We start from the raw sequence: 23,838 nt of genomic DNA, 5'->3' as shown, positions 1-23,838 counted from the left end.
CTATGTATCCCTTACTGTCCAGGAGCTTGATATGTTGACCTGACTGGCCTTGGACTAACAGAGATTCTATCCAGGGTGTATTTCAGCTCACTAAGATTTTTATTTGTGATGCTGCTGAAGCCTGCCTAGAACCCTAACCTCCCTGCTTCCACTTTCTGAGTGCTGGGGCTACAGACATGCACCCACATGAAGCACTGAATGAAGGAGAGAGAGAGGTAGGAAGGAAGGAAGGAAGGAAGGAAGGAAGGAAGGAAGGAAGGAAGGAAGGAAGGAAGGAAGGAAGGGAAAGACATGGCTGCTTGGCTGCTCCCAGGTCTAGTGAGGGAGAGGTTTATTGTAGATATGTGCAAAGCTGGGCCTTGTGTGGGTTGGGGGAGAGCAAGGGTACCAGGTGCAGCATCCAGGAGGCCCAAAGGCACAAAGGAACTAAATGGTTGGATTCTATAGGGAAGAGTAGTCCAGCACCCAGGGTTGGAGCGTTTGGGGTGGGGGGCAGGGTATGCCAGCCAGGAGGACCCTCAACAGGTAGAGATTCAGGGAAAACCAGGTGGCTAGGTCTGATTTGATGTGTTAAATGGGTACCTCAGCCTCCCCTGCCCCCCCCCTTCGAAACAACCAGTAGGTCTCTTATTTCAGTTTTGTGATATGTAAATAGGAATAATCAGTGCCTGTTCTCAACTACTCTCCTCTTGTTACAAGGATGAAAAAAAAATCATCTTTATGAAGTATTTGCAAGGTTGTTCCCTTCCGTCTCTTTATTTCCTAGTAACCTATGTGTAGGGGGTTAGTCACATTTAAGTATGTTATTCCAAGTAAGCTCATTTCTGTCCATAGTTACTTTAATTTGTCAAATTGCTTTGTCTTCGAAAACAGAATTTACAGCTCAAAATTATAGGGTAAATCTGATTTAGGATTTATGAAGGGAAAAATTGTGTGGGGAAAGCATATACACCAGGAGGAAGAAGGAACACAAGTCATTTCCCAGAAAGACACTTGGATAAGCAGCTAGCTGGTGGGGTGTGTGTTGGTAGGTGATTCATTGCCTGTCTTGGGCTTGAAAGGTTTTCTCCTTCTTCCTTCCTTCTGCCCCCCCCACCATGTTTCTTTCCTTTTTTTTTTTTTAATGAAGCACAATGACTTTGGCTTCAAGAAATTGATCAGAAAGGACTGAAGAGGTGTCTTAGCAGTTAAGAACACTGGTTCATGCAGAGGACCCAGGTTGGGTTCCTAGCACCCCCATGGTGACTCACAGTTGTTTGTAACTCCAGTTCCAATCCAATCCAGTGCCCTCCTCTGGCCTGCAGGGGCGCCAGGCAGGCAAGTGGATGGAATACTGATGCACATAAAATAATCTCTCTCGGGGCTGGAGAGATAGCTCAGTGGTTAAGAGCACTGCCTGCTCTTCCAAAGGTCCTGAGTTCAATTCCCAGCAACCACAAGGTGGCTCACAACCATCTGTAATGAGGTCTGGCGCCCTCTTCTGGCCTTCAGGCATACACACAGACAGAATATTGTATACATAATAAATAAATAAATATTTTAAAAAAATAATAATATATCTCTCTCTCTCTTTCTCTCTCTCTCTCTCTCTCTCTCTCTCTCTCTCTCTCTCACACACACACACACACACACACACACACACACACACACACACACACACCAAATAAGAAAGGCTGGTATTTAGGAGCAGGATGCTTTAAGCAGAAAAGAGATGTTTGTTGTAAACGACCAACAGGTGAGTTGTGAGCAAGCTTAGGAGAAATAAGAGAAGAAGGGGAAATGCAAATTCTTGGCTGCACGAAGAGGAAAACAAAGGCAACAGACTAAAAAAGTGCAGACTTCACAGAACTAGAGCCCAGAGGACTGTTACCAGGTGGACTATTCCTTCTTGCTGCGTGGTAGGGTGACCATGTGGCTAACCTTTTCGCTTCAGCTTTCTCCTGTTGACCATTCTCCCAGTTCATCTGGCTTAGGGCCCACTTACTCTGCATCTGGTGCATTCTGTTCTTGAAGTAAAAGATCATTGAGTGATGTTTATAGCATAAACAACTAGACGGTTCTGGCTTTCATAGAATTTTTGTTGTATTGGATTTGAGGGCTTTCATTTTCTAAGGTTCGCACAAGTTACCTGCCATAACATATATGGGTTCGGAGGTTGGTTTTGGTTTTGTTTTTTTGTTTTTCAAGACAGGGTTTCTTTGTGTAACAGTTCTAGCTGTCCTGGAAGTAGCTCTTATAGACCAGGCTGGCCTCGAACTCACAGAGATCCACCTACCTCTGCCTCCCAAGTGCGGGGATTAAAGGTGTGCGCCACCACTGCCCAACTGGAGTTTCTTTTTTGGTTTGTTGAGCTTAGTTTCCTTCTTTCTTTCTTTCTTTCTTTCTTTCTTTCTTTCTTTCTTTCTTTCTTTCTTTCTTTCTGCTTTCCTTCCTTCCTTCCTCCCTCCCTCCCTCCCTTCCTCCCTTCCTTCCTCCCTCCCTCCCTCCCTCCCTTCCTTCCTTTCGTCCTTCCTTTCTTTCTTTCTTGTTTTTGTTTTCCGAGACAGGGTCTCTCTGTGGCTTTGGAGCCTGTCCTGGAACTAACTCTTGTAGACCAGGCTGGTCTCGAACTCATAGAGATTCTCCCGCCTCTGCCTCCCAAGTGCTGGGATTAAAGGCATGTGCCACCACTGCCTGGTGAGCTTAGTTTCTTTTGTTGTATTTTGGTTTTTGTTTGTTGACACAGGGTTTCTTTGTGTAGCCTTGGCTGTCCTGGAAGTTCTGTAGACCAGGCTGGCCCCAACTCTCAGAGACCCACCTACCGCTACCACCTGAGTGCTGGAATTAAAGGCCTGTGCCACCTCCCCCGACCCATACACACACCATCTCCACACCACACCCTCCTTTCCCCACACAGCGAGTTTAGTTTCTTTTTCGTTTGGCTTTGTTTGGGGGGATTTGTTTGTTTGTTTGTTTGTTTTGTTTGTTTTTTATTTTATTTTTCGAGACAGGGCTTCACTGTGTAACAGTGCTGGCTGTCTTGGAACTCACTTTGTAGACCAAGCTGGCCTCAAACTCAGAGATCCGCCTGCCTCTGCCTCCCAATTACTGGGATTAAAGGCGTGCGCCACCACTGCCTGCAAGCTTAGTTTCTTAATTAATGACCTATTTATGGGCTGTGGAAATGACTCAGCAGTTAAGCTGGTCTTCCAGAGGTCCAGAGTTCAATTCCCAGCAACCTCAAGGTGAGTCACAGCTATCTGTAATGGGATCTGATGCCCTCTTCTGGAATAAAGAAGTACATGCATTCATATAGAAAAAAATAAATAAATAAAACCTTGAAAACAAGAAGTCTATTTATAGCCAGACCTTTAATCTCACCCTGGCTCAAAAATCAATGACAAAAGCCTTTGTTCATATATCACCAGGATACCTACTCAAGTGTGATGCCAAATAAAACATCTTTGTTACAGCTGGGTGTGGTGGTGTACATCTTTAATCATAGCATGCAGGAGGCAGAGGCAGGTGGATCTCCGAGTTGGAGGCCAGCCTGGTCTACATAGCAAGTTCCAGGACAGTCAGGGCTACACAGAGAAACCCTGTCTTGAAAAACATAAAACAAACCAACCAACAAAAAAAGACGTTTGTCTTCAGAGCCTAAAATGTTAAAGTAAGCCAGTATTCCGTGTCGGAATTATCTTGACTTCGTTTTCAAATGCTATATGGAGGTTTCTTCAGAAGTCCACATTATGCTGAATACTTGTAAAACAATTCCTCTGAAAATATTTGCATAGGCACATGCTGAACGCTTAAACGCGCTGCAGTAGGGAGAGGTGGCAGCTCTCTCCTCGGCCTCCCCTCACTCGTCTCTGCGCCTTGTGTCTCCAGTTGTCCTACAAAACTTGATGCGTGCAGCCAGAACACCCGCCGTTGGGAGTGTTTAGAGACTGGTAATTTAGTTCATTTGGAGATTCTAGTCATCTCTTCTTATTGGAAAACATTCTTTGTGCGGCCAGTGATACTCAGTCCTTGTCTGTCACCTCTTCTGAGTATTGCCCCATTAGAAATGTCTTGTAATAGGGAAGTAAGAACGCAGCGATGTTCCCAGTAGGAAGTGTGGGTTCCAGGGCAGGAGTTTGTTATATGTGTAAAGAAAAGTGTTTTGTTCTTGCTGAAACAGCCATTCCTTCCATTATGATCTTGGGATTGTTCAAAATACAGATAGTCAATGAGAAGTTTGTGTGTTTGTTTGTAACACAGGGGACAAGCCCTCGGTTCTCCACTGCAAGGCAAGTGTCATTTCCTTCTAAGCTTCCGGAGGCTTTCGAGGGCTACATAGGAAATGTTGCAACTTTTGGCGTTCTGAGAAAGGGGAAACTGGACCTGAACTGGAACTCTATGTGTGTGCGTGCGCACGTGTATCTTCGTGTATCTGTGTCAGTGCCTGTGTATTCATGTGTCTGTGTATCTGTGTATCTTTATATGTGTGTGTGTCTGTATGTGTGTGTGTATCTGTGTCTATATGTATATGTCTATATGTTTTTGTATGTGTGTATCTGTGATTGTGTGTATCTGTTTGTGACTGTGTGTGTGTGTGTGTGTCTGTGCCTGTGTATTTATGTGTGTACCTGTGCTTGTGTATATGTCTGTATATGTGTGCATGTGTGTGTGTCTGGGCATATGTGTGTGTTTGTGTGTGGTAGAGTTTGGTGTCTTCTTGTCTTTTTGTTTTATTAAGTACTTATTTTTTTGAATGGGCTCTTACTGTGCAGCTCTGGCTGGGCCAGACCTCACAGAGATCCACCTGACTCTGCCTTCTGGGTGCTGGATTAAAATTGTTTGCCACCTTGCTAGGATCAACCACATTTTTTATTTTTTAATTATTAATTAATTTTAGATTTGCTTATTTTATGGACTATATGTATGTGGGTGTATCATGTATGTGCCCGGTGTCCATGGAGGCCAAAAGAGGGTGTTGGATGCCCTGGAACTGGAGTCACAGATGCTTGTGAGCTGCCATGTGGGTACTAGGAGTCAAACCCAAGTATTCTGCAAGAACCATATCTTCAGCCCTTTTTGGTTTTTTTTTGGTTTTGGTTTTGTTTTGTTTTTTTGAGAAAGTTTCTCCTTGAATTCTCAGATTAAGCTGACTGATGGCCAGTAAGCCTTAATGACCCTGTCTGTGCCTCCTGAGTGTTACCATTACAGGTACATGCTGTACCTGACTTTTTTATGTGAGTGCTAGGAATTGAACTCAAGTCCTTACGTTTGTGTGACAAATGCTTTATGGACTGATTAATGCCCAAGTTCCCTTGGAACTTCTTATTTTTTTAATTAAATATTTTTATTGCATTTATTAATTTATTTGAATGTGAGGAGAGTGGGGGCTATGTGGGTCCCACAGAACCCGTATGGAGGTCAGAAAACAACTTGCAGGAATAGGTTCCCCTGTTCTTTCATGTGAGTTCTAGAGATCACATTTGGGCCATCAGGCATTATGGCAAGCGCTTTTACCTATTGTGATGGGATTAAAGGCAAGCGTCACCATGCTAGATACACACCCCCCCCCCCCGCACACACACAAACTCACACACACTTTTTTTAAACAGAGTTTTACCATGTAGGCCTTATTAGTAAGGAATTTACAGTGTAGACCAACCTGTCCTCCAACTTGTAACCTTCCTCCTCTGCCTTCCAGTGCTGTAATTAACAATGAGAGCCACCACACTAGCTCCCCCTTGGAGCTCTTAAGTGCTCAGGTTTGGGAAGGGTGTGGTTAACTCCTTTTGTGGGTTTGCCCTTGAACTGGGTGTCATTTTGGTTCGTTGTGAAAACTGTGCACAGAGTGCGTAAGGTTGAAGCCTTGACTAAGAACACAGATACTTTATCTTGGGTAAACACTTGGATTTTGGAGTCTCCAGTTGATGATGATGGTGACCAAACTTGGGGGAAGTATGGCCATCTTTAGCATTTCCTCACACTTCTTAAAAAAGAAAAAAAAAGCACAGTTGAAAACTTAAAGGAACTTCTGCTGTTATTGTTGCTTTGGAATAATTGAGTGGTCATTTCTTGGTAACTAGGACACATGCTCTTTTGTTAATGTGATTATATTTCTTTCAGCTTGGGAATTCCACTGCATTGTGATAGGAGTATGCCCAAAAAACTTTGTTTTACATTTATTTTTTTTTTTTTGGCAGTAGCTTTATATAATCCAAGATCAAACACTTTACTGAGCAGAAGTGGGCAATTCAGTGGTTCTTAGTATAATCACAAAGCTGTGAATATATCAGTACAATTTATAATGTTTTTGTTACCTTCAAAAAGCAACCAGCTACCCCTTTTTTTATCCTGGAAAGTTTTATAATGTTGCAGGATATTAAACTTAGAACACAGATGCTCCCAAGTTCTTTGCTGTGGTGATCCAGCTCGTTTTTAAGATCATTGGCAGGACAGCTTCTTTCTATAAACAGCCATGTACCTGTCTAAACCTCTCAGCATCACTTCTAGGCTGTGGATCTTAGGATAAAAATCATTGTTAGAAAATAAACTTGAAAGTGTGACTGAGTAGGTGGATCAGTAGATAAAATGCTTGCACAAGCATGAGGATCTGTGTCTGGATATTTAGCATCTACATATAAGCTGGGTGTGACAAAGTGTATTTGTAACCTCAGAGCTGAGAAGTGGGGAGACAGGAGACTTCCAGGGGCTCCCTGGCCAGCCAGTCTTGCTAAAATAATAAGCTCAAGGTTTGGCAAGAGTCCCTATCTTAAAACATGTGGAGAGGAGTGATTGGAAAGACATCCTGATGTCAGCCTCTAGTTTCTATTCTTGTTTAGACGGTCAAGCGCGTGCGCGCGCGCACACACACACACACACACACACACACACGCACTCACACACTCAAAAGAAACGGTAAGCTGGGAGAGTGAGATGTGTATATTTAAAAATAATGTTCTATACTATCATATATAATATGTTATTCTATGAAAACTGTACTTAAAACACTAGATGGATTATATACCGCAAGAAAGAGAACAAACTGCTTTAGTTTGCAGCTTGCATAGTGCATTTTGGTGTGTGTGCACAGATGACTTATTAGTGTCCCAGGGGAAGGGCAGAGGGTTCTGGATCAGAGTGTAGTATGTATGAGCCTTGCATTGGGTCTACTTGTTAGTCCCAGCTTTAAAACAAGTCATTTCTCCTTGTTAATTAATTTGAGCAGCCCGCACATCCCCTGCTATCATGAGGGAGAAAATGGAGAAGCTGCTGTAGAGGTGAAAAGGGAAGTGGTCTTTTTCATTCAGGCCCTCCATTCTGCCCAGAGACTCATGCACTTTAGCCCTGCACACTTTAACCCCTTCCTTGTTGAAGCAAAGGGATATGAAGCTGGAAGTAGGCGTGTATACACCAGCCTCTAGTGTATGGCCAGTAGAGAACAGCCCACTAGCCCAGCCGAGCACAGAGAATGGGCAGTTCCTTGTCATACCCTAGGCATTTCTGCATGTGGGCCTGCAGATCACCACATTACAGGTTGTCTCACACTCCCAGATAGGATGGAGTCATCAAGACAGTTAGGAGAGTATGTTCTACCAGCCTCTGAGTCCCACGCTGCTACTGATGCTGATCCCCTTCGTTAGTAATTTCTGGGAAAGCCCAGGGACATTCCAGTTGACCACAGAATATCTGACTAGCTTCTTACAGAAGCCTTTCCTCTCCCCTGAGGTGTGATAATTCTACCTTCTTGTTGCCAAAGACAGACCTCTATGTTCCTTGCCAATTGCGTTCTGTTCAAACTTAATCTGTCTGCCTCCTATCTTGATTGGTTTCCTGGGTGAGCCCTCATGCTCAGCTTGTCTGCATCTCTCTCTCTCTCTCTCTCTCTCTCTCTCTCTCTCTCTCTCTCTCTCTCTCGTGTGTGTGGTGTACACAGGTAAATATGTGTGCCCATGTATTGCATGACACTTTTCCAGGGAAGTTGCAATACAAATCACAAAGGTCTGTTCACCCCAGGTAAGGAACTAATGACAGAACTAAGTACCAACTTGGTGAGCCACTGAGTTTATTGGGGTCAGTAGCAAAAGCCCACCCAACCCAGCATGGTTAATGATTCAGGAAAGCTGCAGCCCTGGCGCTTCCTTCATGGCTTGCAGGCAGCTTGACAGGTCACTGAATATTTCCTCCTGGTAATTCTGCTGGCTAGTCTCTTAGAGATAAAGATAGGCTGGTTGGACACTGCTCTGAGTCACTCCCACAGTCCTTACTGCCTATATAAACTTGGAGAGGAAGGAGTCTTGTGTATCTGGTAATTTTCAGGGACTTCTTGAGACTTCCGAGTTGTTTGCTTTCTGTGTCTGTCTCGGTGACATAGTGCTGAAGCCACAGCATGCCCAGCCATGTTTGGCTTTTCACATATGTGCTGTGAATTTGAATCAGGTTGGCGATCAGTTGTCAAACATCTGAACAGCATTTTTCTGTAACTTGCTATAGACATGTTCTATGTTATGGGCACTTGGGATGTTAAGTGCACGAGTAAGCAAAATAGAGTTGATTCCTGCCTTTGTACATTTATTTCCATGTGTTCATTGTGGTGAGGGGAAATACAGAAAAGTGGTGTTCACAAGCCAATTGTGGGATCTCTTGGATGCCAGGCTCAGGTGTGTAGCACAGGAGAATGATGTTTTAGGAAGCCTGATTTGCTGCTGGTATATAGGGTACTGCATAGTGGATAAAGGAAGTGATGCGGGAGAATTGTCTGTATTCTGTCAATCATATTTTAATAAAACGCTGATTGTCTAGGCAGGCAGTATAGGCGGGAAAACCAGACAGGAAGTAGAGTTGATGCAATGAGAACAGGAGAATTCTGGGAAGCAGGGAGGTTCCTCTGGCACTCCTGCACAGACCACCAGAGAAGCAACATGTAAGCTGCCCTGCTGGAAAAGGTACTGAGCCATGTGCTAACATAGATAATGATAATGGATTAATATAAGTTATAAGGACTAACAAAAAGCCTGAACTAATGGGCCAATCAGTTTTTAACCTTATGGAGTCCTGTGTGTGGTTTTTCTTTGGGCTTGCCGGTTGTGGGGTACTGGGCAGGACAGATACCCCAACAAGCCGGCCTGCCTTGCTACAAGGAAGGACATAGGGAAGTCATAAATCAGTGGACTCGGAATGCATCTCTGGTCCATAACAAGATGGGAGAAGGAAGAGAGGGGGAAACATGGTGAGGAAAAGTTGAGCAGGTGAACAAGTGTACCAGAGGTCAGAGGGGTAGTCAGTCTTAAGTTCTAGACCTTTTTGGTTTTTCAAGACAGGGTTTCTCTGTAGTCTTGGCTGTCCTGGAACTTACTCTGTAGGTCAGGCTGACCTCGAACTCATAGAGATCTGCTTGTTGTTGCATCCCGAGTGCTGCTAATTGTAAACCTTTTAAAGTAACACAGAAATGAGTGTGGTGATTGTCATGCCGTCGATGTTGCTCTTTGCTAAGCCATGAAGTGCTTTATGTCAGTCATTAATTTCTTTCCTTTCCTTCCTTTTCTCCTTACGCCTGTTAGGTTGGATTTGTTGAAGTATAATTTACATGTAATAAAATTAATCATTTTTAAGTATTCAGTTTGGTAACTTTGGAAAAGATATAGCTACTATAACATTTTCTACAGCAAACATTTCCTTTGCATCCTTTGTCGTCAGTATCCTCTTCTGGTCCCTGGCCACTACTACTCTGTTTGCTGTTCCTGTCATTTCATCTTTGTGGCGTGTACTCTGTAAGTAAAACTGGACATGGTGCAGTATTTAGTTTCTGCCTCCCCAACCCTCTCAGAGATCATTTTGCATCATCCTCTCAAATTTCTGGAAAGAAAGGCATGAGTTCCACCTCAAGGATTTTTTAATTGCTAAATAGTATTCTGTTGTGTGTGTTTGGACCACAGCTTGTTATCCCACGTCAGCATTTAGTGTTTATAGTTGTGTATTTTATGATAAAGCTGCCACGAGCAATTGGGTAAGTCCTGGTGAAGACACATTTCATTTCTTCTGAATAAATACCTAGGGATGAAATAGCTGGATGATATTCTAAGTATATATTTTACTATGTAAGAAGTCAGATTTTTTTTCCTAGGTTTTTCATTTGATCTCATAACTGTCTGAGTAGACCTAGACACCAACAATTTGGAAGTACCCTGAGAACCACAGAACCAGGCAGTTATTTGGGTGACCAGTTTTTCACTTCTCCACCCTAGCCACATAGGCATGGAATTAATTATCACACAAACTAGAGGCTGGGAGCAGCACTGTCCAGTAAAGATGTCACGTGAGTGACACATGTAATTTTGCCTTTTCCAGTAGCTACATGAACAGCAGTGAAAAAAGGGCTGGTCAGACGGCCGGAGAGGAGGGCTGGTCGGCCGGCCGGAGAGGCCATCTGTGCAAACCTAATGACCTGAGCTTGATCCCTGGATTCCTTGATGGAAGACAAGAACAGATTTCTAAAGTTGTCCTTCACCCTTCCCTTCACATGTATATGCACATGTGTATCATGACATGGCATGGATGTGCCTATACTCACACACATGCATATCATTCTCTCTAATAATTGAAAAAGTAAATATTAAAAAACTAAAAAGGTGAAATAATCTAAATAAAATATTTTGCTTCATATAATATATCCAAAATATAATCTAAACTTGAAATTAGTACAAACTTGTTACCTTTTACATTTATTATTTAAATTTTGCAATGTAGTGTATATTTCAGACTAGTAATATTTTAAGTGATCCACAGCCTTGTATTGCCTCTAGCTCCCTTACTGAATCACACAGGTATAGATACGAAAAATAGCTAGGCAGTAGTAGTGCGTGCCCTTTAATCCCAGCACTTGGAATGCAGAGGCAAGCTGATCTCTGAGTTGGAGGCCAGCCTGGTCTGCAGAGTGAATTCTAAGACAACTGCCTACTGAGGGCTCAGATTAAAAGCGTGTGCCACCACTGCCCTGCCAGATTTGTGTTGTTTCTGTGTGTGTGTGTGTGTCTGTGTGTGTGTGTCTGTGTGTGTGTGTCTGTGTCTCTGTGTGTGTGAATACAGTACCTATAGAATCCAGAAGAGAGCATTGGGTCCCCTGGGACTGGAGTTATAAGGCAATTGTGAGTTGCTGCATGCCAGTGTTGGGAACCAAACTCCTGTCCTCTGTGAGAGCAGCAAGCATCCTTAACTGCTGAACTCCTGTCTGCCCCTCCTGTTTCTCCAGAACCTGCCAAATGTTGATGATAGGGTTTCCTTAACATGGAGGGAAAATAATGTTCATATTTGTACAGTTTCTCTGGTGCCCAGATTACACTCACTTCTGCACTTTGTACCCATGTGGTATGAGGTTGACTGAGACATTTTGGGGCACTAAAATCAAAAGGCTGTGTTCTGAGCACATCCTCCTGACCCGATAGACTGGTTCTGCCTACTGAGCGGAGTCACTGAAAGGAAACTACACAGTGTGAAAGCGTCTGCCTAGGTCATAGGCACTGTAACTGTTCTGGAGACAAGCATTCACCTACAGACACCTTGGAAACTGCGGCACCTGGCCACTGTCCTGGATGCCTTAGCAGTGCTATCTCATCCAGCATTCACCACAACCTGTAGGAAAGATACGATTATGCAGAGCTCTAAACCGAAGCTCAGAAGAATTAGGCTGGTAAACTAGAAGGGTGGCAGTTGGACCTTGAGTCAGAATGTCTGTTGTCGTTACCCAGTGTCCTGGCACGAGGACATCTAGGAGGCCTGTCTTTGGAGCAGTGGACGAAAGGAGGTAACAAAGAATGTCCCCAGGAGTGGGGACACTGTCGCCCTCAGCTGTTCTCAGGTCAGTTTCTGCTGTATCAGCTTCCAGAGATCCAGAACCACAGAAAAATCATCACTGCCAGCAGGACTGTCTGCTTAAGACTTCTTTTAGCTTCTTATGTGATGGGTAGTGCTTTATGTTTAGTGCATCCATTTTTGCACTTGGATTTTTGTTTTTGTTTTGTTTTATTTTGAGACAGGGCTTCTCTGTGTAACAGTCCTGACTGTCCTGGAACTAACAAGAACTGTCCTGACTGTTCTTGTAGACCAGGCAGGCCTTGATTTCACAGAGATTTGCCTGCCTCTGCCTCCCCAGTGCTGGGATTAAAGGTGTGCGTCACCACTGCCTGGCCATTTTTGCAGTTTTGAGACATTCCAGGAATTATTGAACAAATAAGTGAAAGCTATATTTTATTTAATAGTTTTGTTGGGGAGTCTTTGTGTGTTTATGCTTTACTTTGATATAAACATTAGTTACGTCAGGCGATGGTGGAGCACGCCTTTAATTCCAGCACTCGGGAGGCAAAGGCAGGTGGATCTCTGAGTTCGAAGCCAGCCTGGTCTACAGAGCAAGTTCAGGATATCCATGGCTACACTGAGAAAACCTGTATCAGAAAACTGAAAAAGAAACAACAACAAAGCGGTATTCAGAGTGCTTCCTTGTGGAATGCCTCTGACTGGAGCATCATCTGTCTTTGGAGTCACAGACCAGCTTTTCTGCTGGGAGAGCGACCATTCCGCAGAGGACAGCTTGAACTTCCAAGGCCTGGGGTCATGGCAGTTTTCACTGCAGGGATCAAAGTGGGCTCTGATGCTTTCCTTTGACTACTCTGAACAGAGGGAAAGTGCTCGATTTGGTTTTGCATAAAGCAAACTGGGGAATTTTGTTTTGTGAAGAGTAAAGCTCAAGGTGCTACGATCTGTAGTTAGGAGTTTTAAATAGAGTCGGTGGTTGAAAAGGAGATACAGTTGGCCTCACTCACCTGCCGGAACTTACACAAAGACAGTTGTGGTTCTTCAGATGCCTTTTAAAACCCTCAGGATTTTTATTTGTTTGAAGATATTTTTTGCACATTATTGGTTTGCACAGCAATTGATGTAGAATAAAGTAGGTTCTAGCACTGAGAACCTGCAGATGAAGCAGAGATAAATGAGTTTCAGAGCAAAGAGTAATCATTAATTCTATGAAATATTAAAGATGGTAGTAGCCAGGCAGGTGGCCAGTGAACTGAACAAATCTTTCTATTATGGCTCTTCCTCAGAAACTTGGTGTCCCTGAGTATGATACTGCCTGCTGCCTGTGGGTTACAGCTACACGCCTTGTAACTTCTTAAGTTTGAACCTTAAGGTATTTTTTATGCCAGGCGGAGGTGCGCACACCTTTAATCCCAACATGCTGTAGACAGAGGCAGGCAGATCTCTGTGAGTTCAAGGCCAGCTTGGTCTACAGAGTGAGTTTCAGGACAGCTAGGGATATTCTGTCTCAAAAAAAAGAGGGGGTGGCTGGAGAGATGGCTCAGCAGTTAAGAGCACTTGGCTGTGATTCCAGAGGACTCAGGTTCAATTCCTGACACCTACATGGTAGCTCACAACTGTCTGTAACTCTAAGATTTGAAGCCCTCACCCAGACACACATACAGGCAAAGAACAACAATGCACATAAAATAAAAATAAAAATAAAAGTATTTCTTCCCTTTGAGTCAAGGTCTCACTACGTAGCCAGGCTGACTTGAAGCCTATAATCTTCCTGCTGTACACTCAATTCGAAAGGTATATGATAGTTGCGGAAATATTATGTATCCTGCATTAGCCTCGTGAGTCTTGACATTAATTCTTTAGAGAGATAATCAGTCTGAGACTAATGAGATCTTGTGGAGCTTTTTTTTTTTTTGGAGTCCAGTGATTTTTACCTGTTTGTAGGTATGCAGGCTTCATCATTCCCAAGGGAGCAGTTAGGTGACTAATGCCCTGGTTATTTGCTTGTCTCTGCTGCTGACCTCACATTTGCTGGGTGGGATCTGGAACATAAGAAATGTGTCATCCCAGCTCTTCAAGACTTCAGTCCAGCTGGGAAGAACTGTTTCCCAAAATATTGATACGGAACAAAAATAGCAGTTAACATTTAAAAAGCTCAACACTCCAGGATTTAAATATTTGGAACAGCAAACTGAGAGGCATGAAACAGGAATCTTTAGGATATAAGCAGTCTGATAAGAAAGCTCTAAAATGACAGAAAAGGTTAGGTCAGTTTGGTGAGGATTTACAGGAATATAGAAGGTTGTCTGGGTATTTAACCTAGTGGGAGCCATGAAAAGTTCCAGAGCAGAGAAGTATTGTTTCTTCTTTATGGTCACTTGTTTGCAGCATGCTTCTGGGTCGGAGTAGTGCTAGTAAAGAAGTGAGCTTGGGGGTGAACTCAGAGACTTAGCAAGGTTACTGGGCCCTGGAGACAAACAGGCTGCCTCCCACCCCAGATAAGCAACTGGCCCTCATAAAGCTCGGTTCAGTTCTCTACGCTTAAAATCCCAAGGTAAAGTATATACTATTCTCAAGGAAATAAAAGAACTGAGCTCTTGCAGAGAGAGGAAGGGAAAAGGGAAAAGGCCTTTGAAGTTTGGTGGGTGTTTGGTTTAATTGTGCCCTCCCTCCCTGGCAGAAGTTTTATTTCTGTGATAGAGATCTGCTTCTGATTTAGTTCCTTCTTCCCTTTTTCCTTTGGCAGGGTCTCTTGTAGCCTATGGTCTACCTACTATATAGCCAAGGCTATCCCTGACTCCTGATCCTCTTTCCTTAGCCTCCCAAATAGTGCTAGGATCACAGACATGTACTGACTGGCTCATGAGTCACATCTTTTATTGGATTTATTTATTTGTTTATTTGATTGGTTTGTTTTTCGTAACAGGGTTTCTCCGTGTAGTCCTGACTGTCCTGGAACTTGCTTTGTAGACCCAGCTGGCCTCGAACTCACAGAGATCCACCTGTTTCTGCTTCCCAAGTGCTGGGATTTAAGGCATAGAATGTAACTCTATTTATTTATTTTTAGTTATTTATTTGTTTGTTTCCAAGGCAGGATTTTGTGTGTGTGTGTGTGTGTGCGCGCGCGTGCGTGCAGCACTGGCCATCTCTCTCTGTAGACCAGGCTGGCTTCAAACTCACAGAAATCTGCCCACCTTTGCCTCCTGAGTGCTGGGATTAAAGGTGGGCACCACCACCACCTGGAGATTGGTTTTATTTTTTAAGATAGGGCCTTACTATGTAACCCAGCCTGGATTAGGATTTACCATCCTCCTGTGTCTACTTCCTAAGGGCTGAGATTACAGATCTTGCTTCCAGTTTCTTTTCCGAGGCTGTGGAACAGTAGTCATTCATTACCCTGGCTGTGTATTAGAATCACCTAGGGAGCGTGTAGTAACTGTTAATGCTTGTGCGTAGTTCAGACAGTGAATCATTAACTCTCTCTGGGAGATAGGACCCAAGCAAACAGAAATCTTTTCTTTCCTCTTAAGTTCTGTAGGTGACTCTAGATGATAAGACCTTCTGCTTTTGTGTCAGCCTGTCTGTGAGACATCTCCAGAGAGCTCTGTGTAACCCACTGTTCTCTGAGTGTCGCGGTGGTTGAGAGCTGTGCAGAAATGAAGAGACGTGTGTGAGGGTGGTTTGAAGGTTTCCTTAAGCCTCAGCTCTGTCCTTTGTGTCAAGATGTTTTGTGTTTGTAGCCTCACTAAAGAAACTTGATGCCAGATAGATTCAAAATAAAGTTTTCCTAGAATCTCATCAAACCAAGGCAACTGAGTATCAGCCACTGTGTGATAAAATCCACAATATACCTATGGAAGTGCTTGCTTGGAAAATGATCTGTGTTGAAAGCATTAATCAACAATCTTGGAAATGACTGCCCCTCACCCTGGCACCTTCAGGCCAGAGTCAGTAGGGTAATGTGCATCATTAGGGCAATCTAGTGAATTCTGTGCACTTGATTAGACCTCCATATTTTTATTTGAGAGAGAAAGCGTGTGTGTGGGGGGGGTATACATGTCCCGTTATGCGTACAGAGGTTAGAGGACCACCCGCAGGAACTCTTTCTTCCATATGGGTTATAGGTATACAACTCATCAGCCTTGGTGGCGAGTGCCTATATATGCTGAGCTGTCTCACCAGCCCACGTCACCAGTATTTTAGAGATGTGGAAGTAGGCCAGCCTTACAGCTTCTTCAGGTCAGTGGAAACTACCAACCACATTGGAAGGTAGAAGGTCCTGAGAGTGATCAAGGTGAAGGTTCTGGTTCCCAGTCAGTTCTGCCAAAGCTGTGCTGTCTTGGACAGTTCTCTGTATCTTGCTGAGTATGAATTTATTCCCTAGAGTGGCTGCCCAGAAGTCTGAATGACTAATGTAGAGGTTTAGTGTAAGTTTCCCGTTAATTCTCTTTACTTTCTTCATGTATGCCCCATATCATGTGGTCCTAGTACATGTCCAGTTTGAAAACTTCAGCCCCAGACCACAAGGACTTGCCAAAATGCCCACGTGCTCTACCCTCCTTGCATGCCAAGGTTAAGTGTGTGGTGTCAGGAGGAGCAGGAGGGAGGGACCTCTCTGGGGAAGTGGCTCCAGATGGCTAGGTTAGTGGCAGCCTAGATTTCTTGGCCTTGGTGATTCATACTGTCCTGTCTACACATAAGGTCTGTTCCACATCAGAGAGGGTGAGAAGGGTAACAGTAGTCACTGGAGAATCTGGGGTGCCATTGCAGCCTGCAGCTCAGGAGAAAACTGACTTCATGGTCTCCAAGGCTTCCAGGCAGTGGGAATCTTAGTGAAGCATTTCATTATGGCAGTTCTGGAAATCTGAAAAAAATTGAATGTCTTTTTAGTCAAGGAGGAGTACCTTTGATCCACTTTAGTAGAATCAGAATGTTCTGAGAAAGATCACCTTTCTAGTTTTCCATTCTTTTCTGTATCTTTAACTACACAACATATGGTGTCTCCAAAGTACAGAACAGCCTACTTCTCTTTAGATCTTCATAGGTTTAGTTCTTTACCAAATACATCAAATTGATTTTATTGGTCTCTTTAAAACTTAAGTTTATTTTTAAAATAAAAAATTAACTGATTTTTATGTGTGTGTTTATGAAAACAGGCATGCCCCTGCCACGGCTCTCATGTGAAGGTCAGAGGGCAGCTAGCTCTCAGGAGATAGTTTTCTCTCACCATCTTGTAGGGTTCAGGGATGAAATGAAACTTTTTAAAATTTTTTCCATTCAAAAATTTACACTTCCTCCCCTCCGAAATGAAACTTTTTAAGTTTCATTCGTTTATTTTTTTAAATGGCATGTCTGTGTATGTATACCATGTGCATACCTGGTGTGCATGGAAGTCAGAAGAGGGACCATATACCCTGGAACTGGAGTTGCAGATGCTTGTGAACTGCCTTGTGGGTTCTGGGAACAGAATCCATGTCTTAACAGATGAGCCATTGCTCCAACCCTTTCTTTGAAGTCATACATTTATCTGGTATCCATATATGAGTGTTTTACTGAAACAGAATCTCACCATGTAATACAAGCTGGCCTCCAACTTGTCATTCTTCTGCTTTAATCTCCCTGGTTCTGGGAATGCAGATGCTGGCCACCATGACCAGCAGCTCCCTGTTGCCCCTGTGCTAAGTATTGAACCCAGAGCCTTCTTCGTGCTACTGAGTGTATGACTGCCCAGTCACATCTCCTGCCCATTTTTTTTTAAAAACAACTCTTTCTTTTATCCCTTTTAGGAGTATATCATCAGGGTACAAAGGGGAATTTCCACAGAAAACAGCTGGCAGGTAAGCCTTTTTGTCTATTAGAAAAAAGTGTTTAAATTTGTGGTCAAAACTATCTCTGGGTATCAGAAAATATGGAAAAGTCAGAATATTTATATAGTACAAATCATATTGCTTTGGGGTGTAAGCCTTTAGTTTTCTTTTTTCTTTTAAAATTATGTATATATGTGTGTGTATCTCTCAGTGTGGGTTTGTGCAAGTGAATTCCATGCCCACTGAGGACAGAAAAGGAATTTGGATTCTGTGGGGCAGGAGTGACAGGCAGTTCCACATGATATGGTTGTTGGGGGGCAAACTGGGCTCCTGTAGGAGCAGTGTGAGCTCTTAACCCCTGAAGCATTTCTTCAGCATCATGAGTCTTTAACTTTAATACAGTTGCACAAAACCTTTGTTCCTGGTGGTTGGTTACCTGGAACAGTAGAAAGCAGTTCACCAACTCAGCCCAGAAACATAACGTGAGTCACCAGGTAACAACAATGTCCAGTCAGGTCACTGTGCCTTACGGACTGGTTTACTCTTGCACAGCTGGAGCTAACTCTTTCACTGTCCCTAAGGAGGGCTCTTCTTGAGGTCCCTGCTTTTCTCAGTGCTGGCCTTAAAGAGAAAAAGACAATGGGGAAAGCTAAGGGTCTTTCCCTTCCCAGTTGGCTTGCAAAGGGTAGCTGAGTTGTTCATGGGACTTTGGCCATCCTACTTCTTCTAATAGTATTGTCTGTGCTCTATGACCCAGCTCGAACCTTGGCTCCACCTTAGGCAGTCTCTGACCACAGTGCTCCAAACATAGCACTTTTCTTTGCCTAAAGTTTCAGACTGATTTTATTTGAATATTTATCACATATATTATCTGTTAAGAGTTTATGAATTATTCACCACTGGTTTAAACAAATTAATTCACTCCACTCTTAAACCATTCCTCTGTAGCAGCATTATTCCTACTTTACACTTTGGAGGTAAGTAACTAGTCTAAGGTCAACATTTTAGATGTTGACAGAGCAGCATTGCAATGTGCATTTCCCTGCAATTAAGTGCTGTGCTACCATTGGCTTCCTTTATCAGGATTGGACTTACATGTAACATTATGTGCATTTGACAAGAATCATTCTTCCAGAATAGTCAAGCTCTGGTACAAGTTTTTCTAGCTCTTTTACCTTATATGGGGTACTTAACAAAAAATGGGCTCTTGGGCTCCACCTGAGTCCTACTGAATGAAGCTGTCTTATGGTGAGGTCCTAGCTGGTATCCAAGCAGTTTATCTACATACATTATTTGGTAACCAGTGATAAAGACTGAAGTCAAACTACTTAAAAGCACAATTATTTCCTTACAAAGATGTCTTATTTATGGTTTCTAGCTGTAATAAAACACTTAAGACCTAAGGCAACTTGAGTAGGAAAGGATTTATTTCACCGTACAGCTTATAAGTTCATCACTGAGGAAAACCAGGGCAGGAACTCAGGGCAGGAACTTGGAGCAAGGACTGAAGCAGAGGCCATGGAGGAGTGCTGATTATTAGCTTGTTCCTTATGCCGTGCTCAGCCTGTTTTCTTACAGCGCTCAGGACCCAGCCCATAGAGGCACACCCAGAGAAGGCTGGGTCCTCCCACACCAATCCTCAGGCAATAAAATGTACCACAGGCCAACATGTTGGGAACATTTTCTCAGTTGAGATCCCCTTTTTCCATACGACTTAAGCTGGTATCATACTGATATTAAAGTAGCCAGCACACCAGCGCTAATGAGATTTGGCTATGTTCTAAGCAGTAACAAAAATATAACCAAGGAATGACACAGGACATAAAAACTGAACTTTTGCCGTGAGGTAAAGCAGTTTTACCTACAGGAACAGACTTATCTTCAGGGGAGGTGGCATGTCTACCAGATGATGTTTTATTCCTGACAAGGACAAATAACATCAAAACTGTCTGTTTCCCTTTGTTTTCTAAATCATTAATCTACCCCTCCATATACTCAGTTAATATGAAAGATATTTGAAAGGCAATTTGACCTGAAAACATGACAAATTTTTTTGCTGTTTTTTAAATCTCTTGTTGATGCCTTGTGAATTTGGCCAGCATTAACCAGTTTACGGCAGCCCAGGCCATCCCTGGGAGACTGCTATGTGCATTTCCTGGACTTATCAATCAAAGTGAACACTAAGTAGCACTGCTCTGCTTGGCACAGATGCTCCAGCTTTGGGACACCAGAGAGTCCCAAGTCAGGAGGTGGAGAGGGATGCCTTTGCTGAATCAAAACACCACTGTTTTGTCTCTTACAGATTGTTAGAAGATACAGTGACTTCGATTTACTTAACAACAGCTTGCAGGTAAATGTTTCAAAACACGGGTGACACACATGGTTGCTTATGATGTCTTACTGGTGAGAAGTCATATGGATAAGCTCCTTTTGTGGATGAGGGCTGACTACGTATGTTGCTAGAGTTCGTGCAGGAGTATCTGGGGCTCTCTCCTTTACTCTTGCTGGGCTCCTCTGCAGTCAGCAGTGTCGATCAGCATTAAACCATAACAGTAGAGACTCAGTCTTTTTCAACGTAATGATTCTCTGAAGTACACCTTAGATTCTAATATTCTAACCTGATGCCCTTAACCAAAAGAAGGAAGCTATGCAAAAGCTTTGCCTGTAAAGACATTCAATGCCACTAGTAAAAGGCTCCTAGATAGGCTTCAGCACCGTCAGAACCCCCGGCCATGTCAGTACTAAAGACTGTCAAGCTTGTGCCATTCCTCAGATTTGTGTGGCAATAGAAACCTTTCAGTGTGTACTGGAGTGCTTAGTTGTTGACCAGATCAGCAGGGAGGCAAAGGACTGCTCCCTTCTTAGTGAGCTGGCTATCACATATGCTGGATGACCTCTGATGGTATGCACCAAGGTCAGGAGAACTTCTGGGTAGAAAGGGACATATTGCTTCCTTTTTCTTCATACGGCCATGTTTTATGTCAGACTTCAGAAAATGGTATCAGTAGAGCCCAAACATTATTTGCTGTAAAAACATGAGTACTTTTCTTCTGCAATTGACCCAGTAATGTGCAGAACACTATAGTTGCTTTTGGTTGTACCTTTGATCCTTGCTGTGTAGTTCTGGGGATTGAGTGCAGGGTGTTTCACATGCTGTCACATGCTCTGTCTACCACTGAGCTATACCTTCAGACAATATTTGGTTTTAATTTTAGTGTGACCAGTTGAAATCTCTAGATAACAAGCAAGTTGACAGAGATTGAATGATTGTTATTTTCTTGAGATAAATCTTGCCATGTACTGGCCTAGAACTTATTTTTGCTCCAGTGTAGTTTTCCTTTTTAAAATTAGTGCTTCCGATATGCATCTTATTTCAAACACAGATATCCACATACTGTGTGGGGTAGGGGGTTGTTTTGAGACAGGGTTCCATACTGCTTAGCTGGTTTCTAGCTTAGTACTTAGCCCAGTATGACCTTGAACTCCTCCTGCCCTTCTCAAATGCTGGGATTACAGGAATGGGCCACCACATCTGGCAGTGGAAGATTTTTCTTCATCCAAGTAAACAAACAGAAGAAAGCATGCGCAGCTTTTTGGCAATGAAATAATTTTAAAACAACCTTTATAACCAAAGGACTCAGAAACCTCAGAACAAAACTCTGACTGTGGCTTTCAGTATCTGATTACTCTCTACAGATAAGTGGATTCCTGTGAAGGAGAGAAATATAATCTCAAGTATGGAGTGGGTCTGAGTACAATGGGAACATACTTTAGTATAATGATGTGTCTGAATGTAAACTTAAATGCCACATGATATAATAACATGAAATGTTTAGGGAAAAAGATTGGAAGGAAATATGCCAAAATATTAACACTCATGATCCCCAGGTGCCTGGATTATGTTTTTTCTTTTAGTTCTTTATAGTGTTTGGTACTTTCCATGTTCTGTTAAAATGCATGTAAACTATATAAGTAAAAAAAGCCAGAAAAGTCTGTGTTTTCCAAAAAATTTTATGGTTATCATATTTCATAGGCACAGCACAAAAAAAGGCACCATATTTCAAATAAATACAATGTCAAATTAGCAGCCAGCCAGGGAGGCCGTGCATCAATGAAAAGAAAAGGAGACAGGGGTTGAAGTGATGGGAAAACCCAGACTCTGGCTTGGTGTTAGACCTTAGATCAGCCATCTCTTCTTTTAGGTCTCATTTTTTTCTTCCTCAAATGAAGAGTGACTTCTGTGGTCTCTCATATTCCAAATGTTTTATGATTTCAATTTTACAGCCTGTTGTTGACCTTGGAGAGCTTATTTTATGATGAGATAAATTAAGGGTTGTTGAGAGTTTAGAACTTACTGGCATATGGTTGGAGGTGATTGTTAAAATCTAATGATGGAAGGGAGTAAGGAGCATGACCAGTTTGGAGGTTTTCCCTCCAGATAAAAGCTAAGTTCCTGGAAACCTTGGTAGAGTCTGTGTGTAATTTAGAAGCTCCCACTAGGCCAGAGGCCCAGTTTCAGGTTCCACCTCGGGTACCTTACAACTCTGCTCTTCACTCTGAAGCTGATGTAAGTGGAACCCAGGAACTTCTCTGCTGGTTTTGGAGAGCCCCACCCGGCTTCCCCTTTCAAGGGAAGGTTTTTTTTTTTTTGGTTATTGTTGTTTGTTTGTGTATGTTTTTATTGATATTTATTGAGCTCTACATTTTTCTCTGCCTTCTCCCCCCTTCAACCCTCCCCCAAGGTCCCCATGCTCTCAATTTACTCAGGAGATCTTGTCTTTTTCTACTTTCTACTTCCCATGTAGATTAGATCTATGTAAGTCTCTCTTAGTATCCTCTTTGTTGTCTAAGTTCTCTGGAATTGTGGTTTGTAGAATGGCTTTCTTTGCTTTATGTTTAAAAACCACCTATGAGTGAGTACATGTGATAATTGTCTTTCTGTCTAGTTACCTCACTCAAAATAATGTTTTCTAGCTCCATCCATTTTCCTGCAAAATTCAAGCTGTCTTTATTTTTTCTGCTGTGTAGTACTCCATTGTGTAAATGTATCACATTTTTCTTATCCATTCTATTATCGAGGGGGCATTTAGGTTGTTTCCAGGTTCTGACTATGACAAACAAAACTGCTATGAACATAGTTGAGCACATGTCCTTATGGCATGATTGAGCATCCTTTAGATATAGATCCAAAATTGGTATTACTGGGTCTTGAGGAAGGTTGTTTCCTCATTTTCTGAGAAATCGCCACACTGACACCCAAAGGGGTTGTACCAGCTTGCATTCCCACCAGCAGTGCAGGAGTGTTCCCTTTTCTCACAACCTTTCCAGCCTAAGTTGTCATCCGTGTTTTTGATCTTGGCCACTCTTACAGGTGTAAGATGGAATCTCTCAGAGTTGTTTTGATTTGCATTTCTCTGATGATTAAGGATGTTGAACATTTCCTTAAGTGTCTTTCAACCATTTTAGATTCCTCTGTTGAGAGTTCTCTGTTTAGGTCTGTATTCCATGTTTTTATTGGATTATGTGATCTTTTGGTGTCCAATTTCTTGAGTTTTTTGTATGGAGATCAGACCTCTGTCTGATGTGGGGTTAGTGAAGATCTTTTCCCATTGTGTAGACTGTCGTTTTGTCTTGTTGACCATGTCCTTTGCCTTATAGAAGCTTTTCAGTTTCAGGAGGTCCCATTTATTAATTGTTTCAGTGTCTGTGATGCTGGGGTTCTATTTAGGAAGTGGTTCCCTGTGTCAGTGCGTTCAAGTGTACTTCCCACTTTCTCTTCTATAAGGTTCAGTGTGGCTGGCTTTATGTTGAGGTCTTTGATCCATTTGGACTTGAGTTTTGTGCATGGTGATAGATATGGGTCTATTTTCATTTTTCTACATGTTGATAGCGAGTTATGCCAGCACCCCTTGTTAAATATGCTTTCTTTTTTCCATTTGATACTTTTTGCTTCCTTGTCAAAGATCGGGTGTTTGAAGATGTGTGGATTGATATCCAGGTCTTCTATTTGGTTCCATTGGTCCTCCTGTCTGTTCTTATGCCAATACCAGGCTGTTTTCAGTATTGTAGCTCTGTAGTAGAGTTTGAAGTCAGGGATTGTGATGCCTCCAGAAGTTCTTTTATTGTACAGGATTGTTTTGGCTATCCTGGGTTTTTTGCTTTTCCATATGAAGTTGAGTTTGTGCTTTCGAGGTCTTTGAAGAACTTTGCTGGGATTTTGATGAGCATTGTGTTTGATCTGTAGATTGCT

At 42.7% G+C, this 23,838-nt stretch overlaps 1 protein-coding gene across 7 annotated transcripts in view; it reads left to right on the top strand.

Moving 5' to 3' along the window:
* The window catches only part of Pxk (PX domain containing serine/threonine kinase like), a 71,853-nt gene that overhangs the window by 2,086 nt on the left and 45,929 nt on the right, over positions 1-23,838 (top strand). For 6 of the 7 annotated variants that reach the window (XM_085687953.2, XM_085687952.2, XM_085687957.2 and 3 more), the window contains exons 2-3: positions 17,568-17,618; positions 19,891-19,938. In XM_085687953.2, coding sequence (XP_085544079.1) covers positions 17,568-17,618; positions 19,891-19,938 — 99 coding nt within the window. Of the gene's footprint in view, positions 1-3,887; positions 3,930-17,567; positions 17,619-19,890; positions 19,939-23,838 lie in introns of those variants that run through there. The other variant, XM_085687958.2, reaches the window with a different exon arrangement.

The sequence above is a fragment of the Myodes glareolus genome, chromosome 5 (genome assembly GCF_982192425.1).
Source record: "Myodes glareolus chromosome 5, mMyoGla1.1, whole genome shotgun sequence".
In the NCBI taxonomy this organism is placed as follows: domain Eukaryota; kingdom Metazoa; phylum Chordata; class Mammalia; order Rodentia; family Cricetidae; genus Myodes; species Myodes glareolus.
This window is presented reverse-complemented; position numbering and strand designations above follow the sequence as displayed.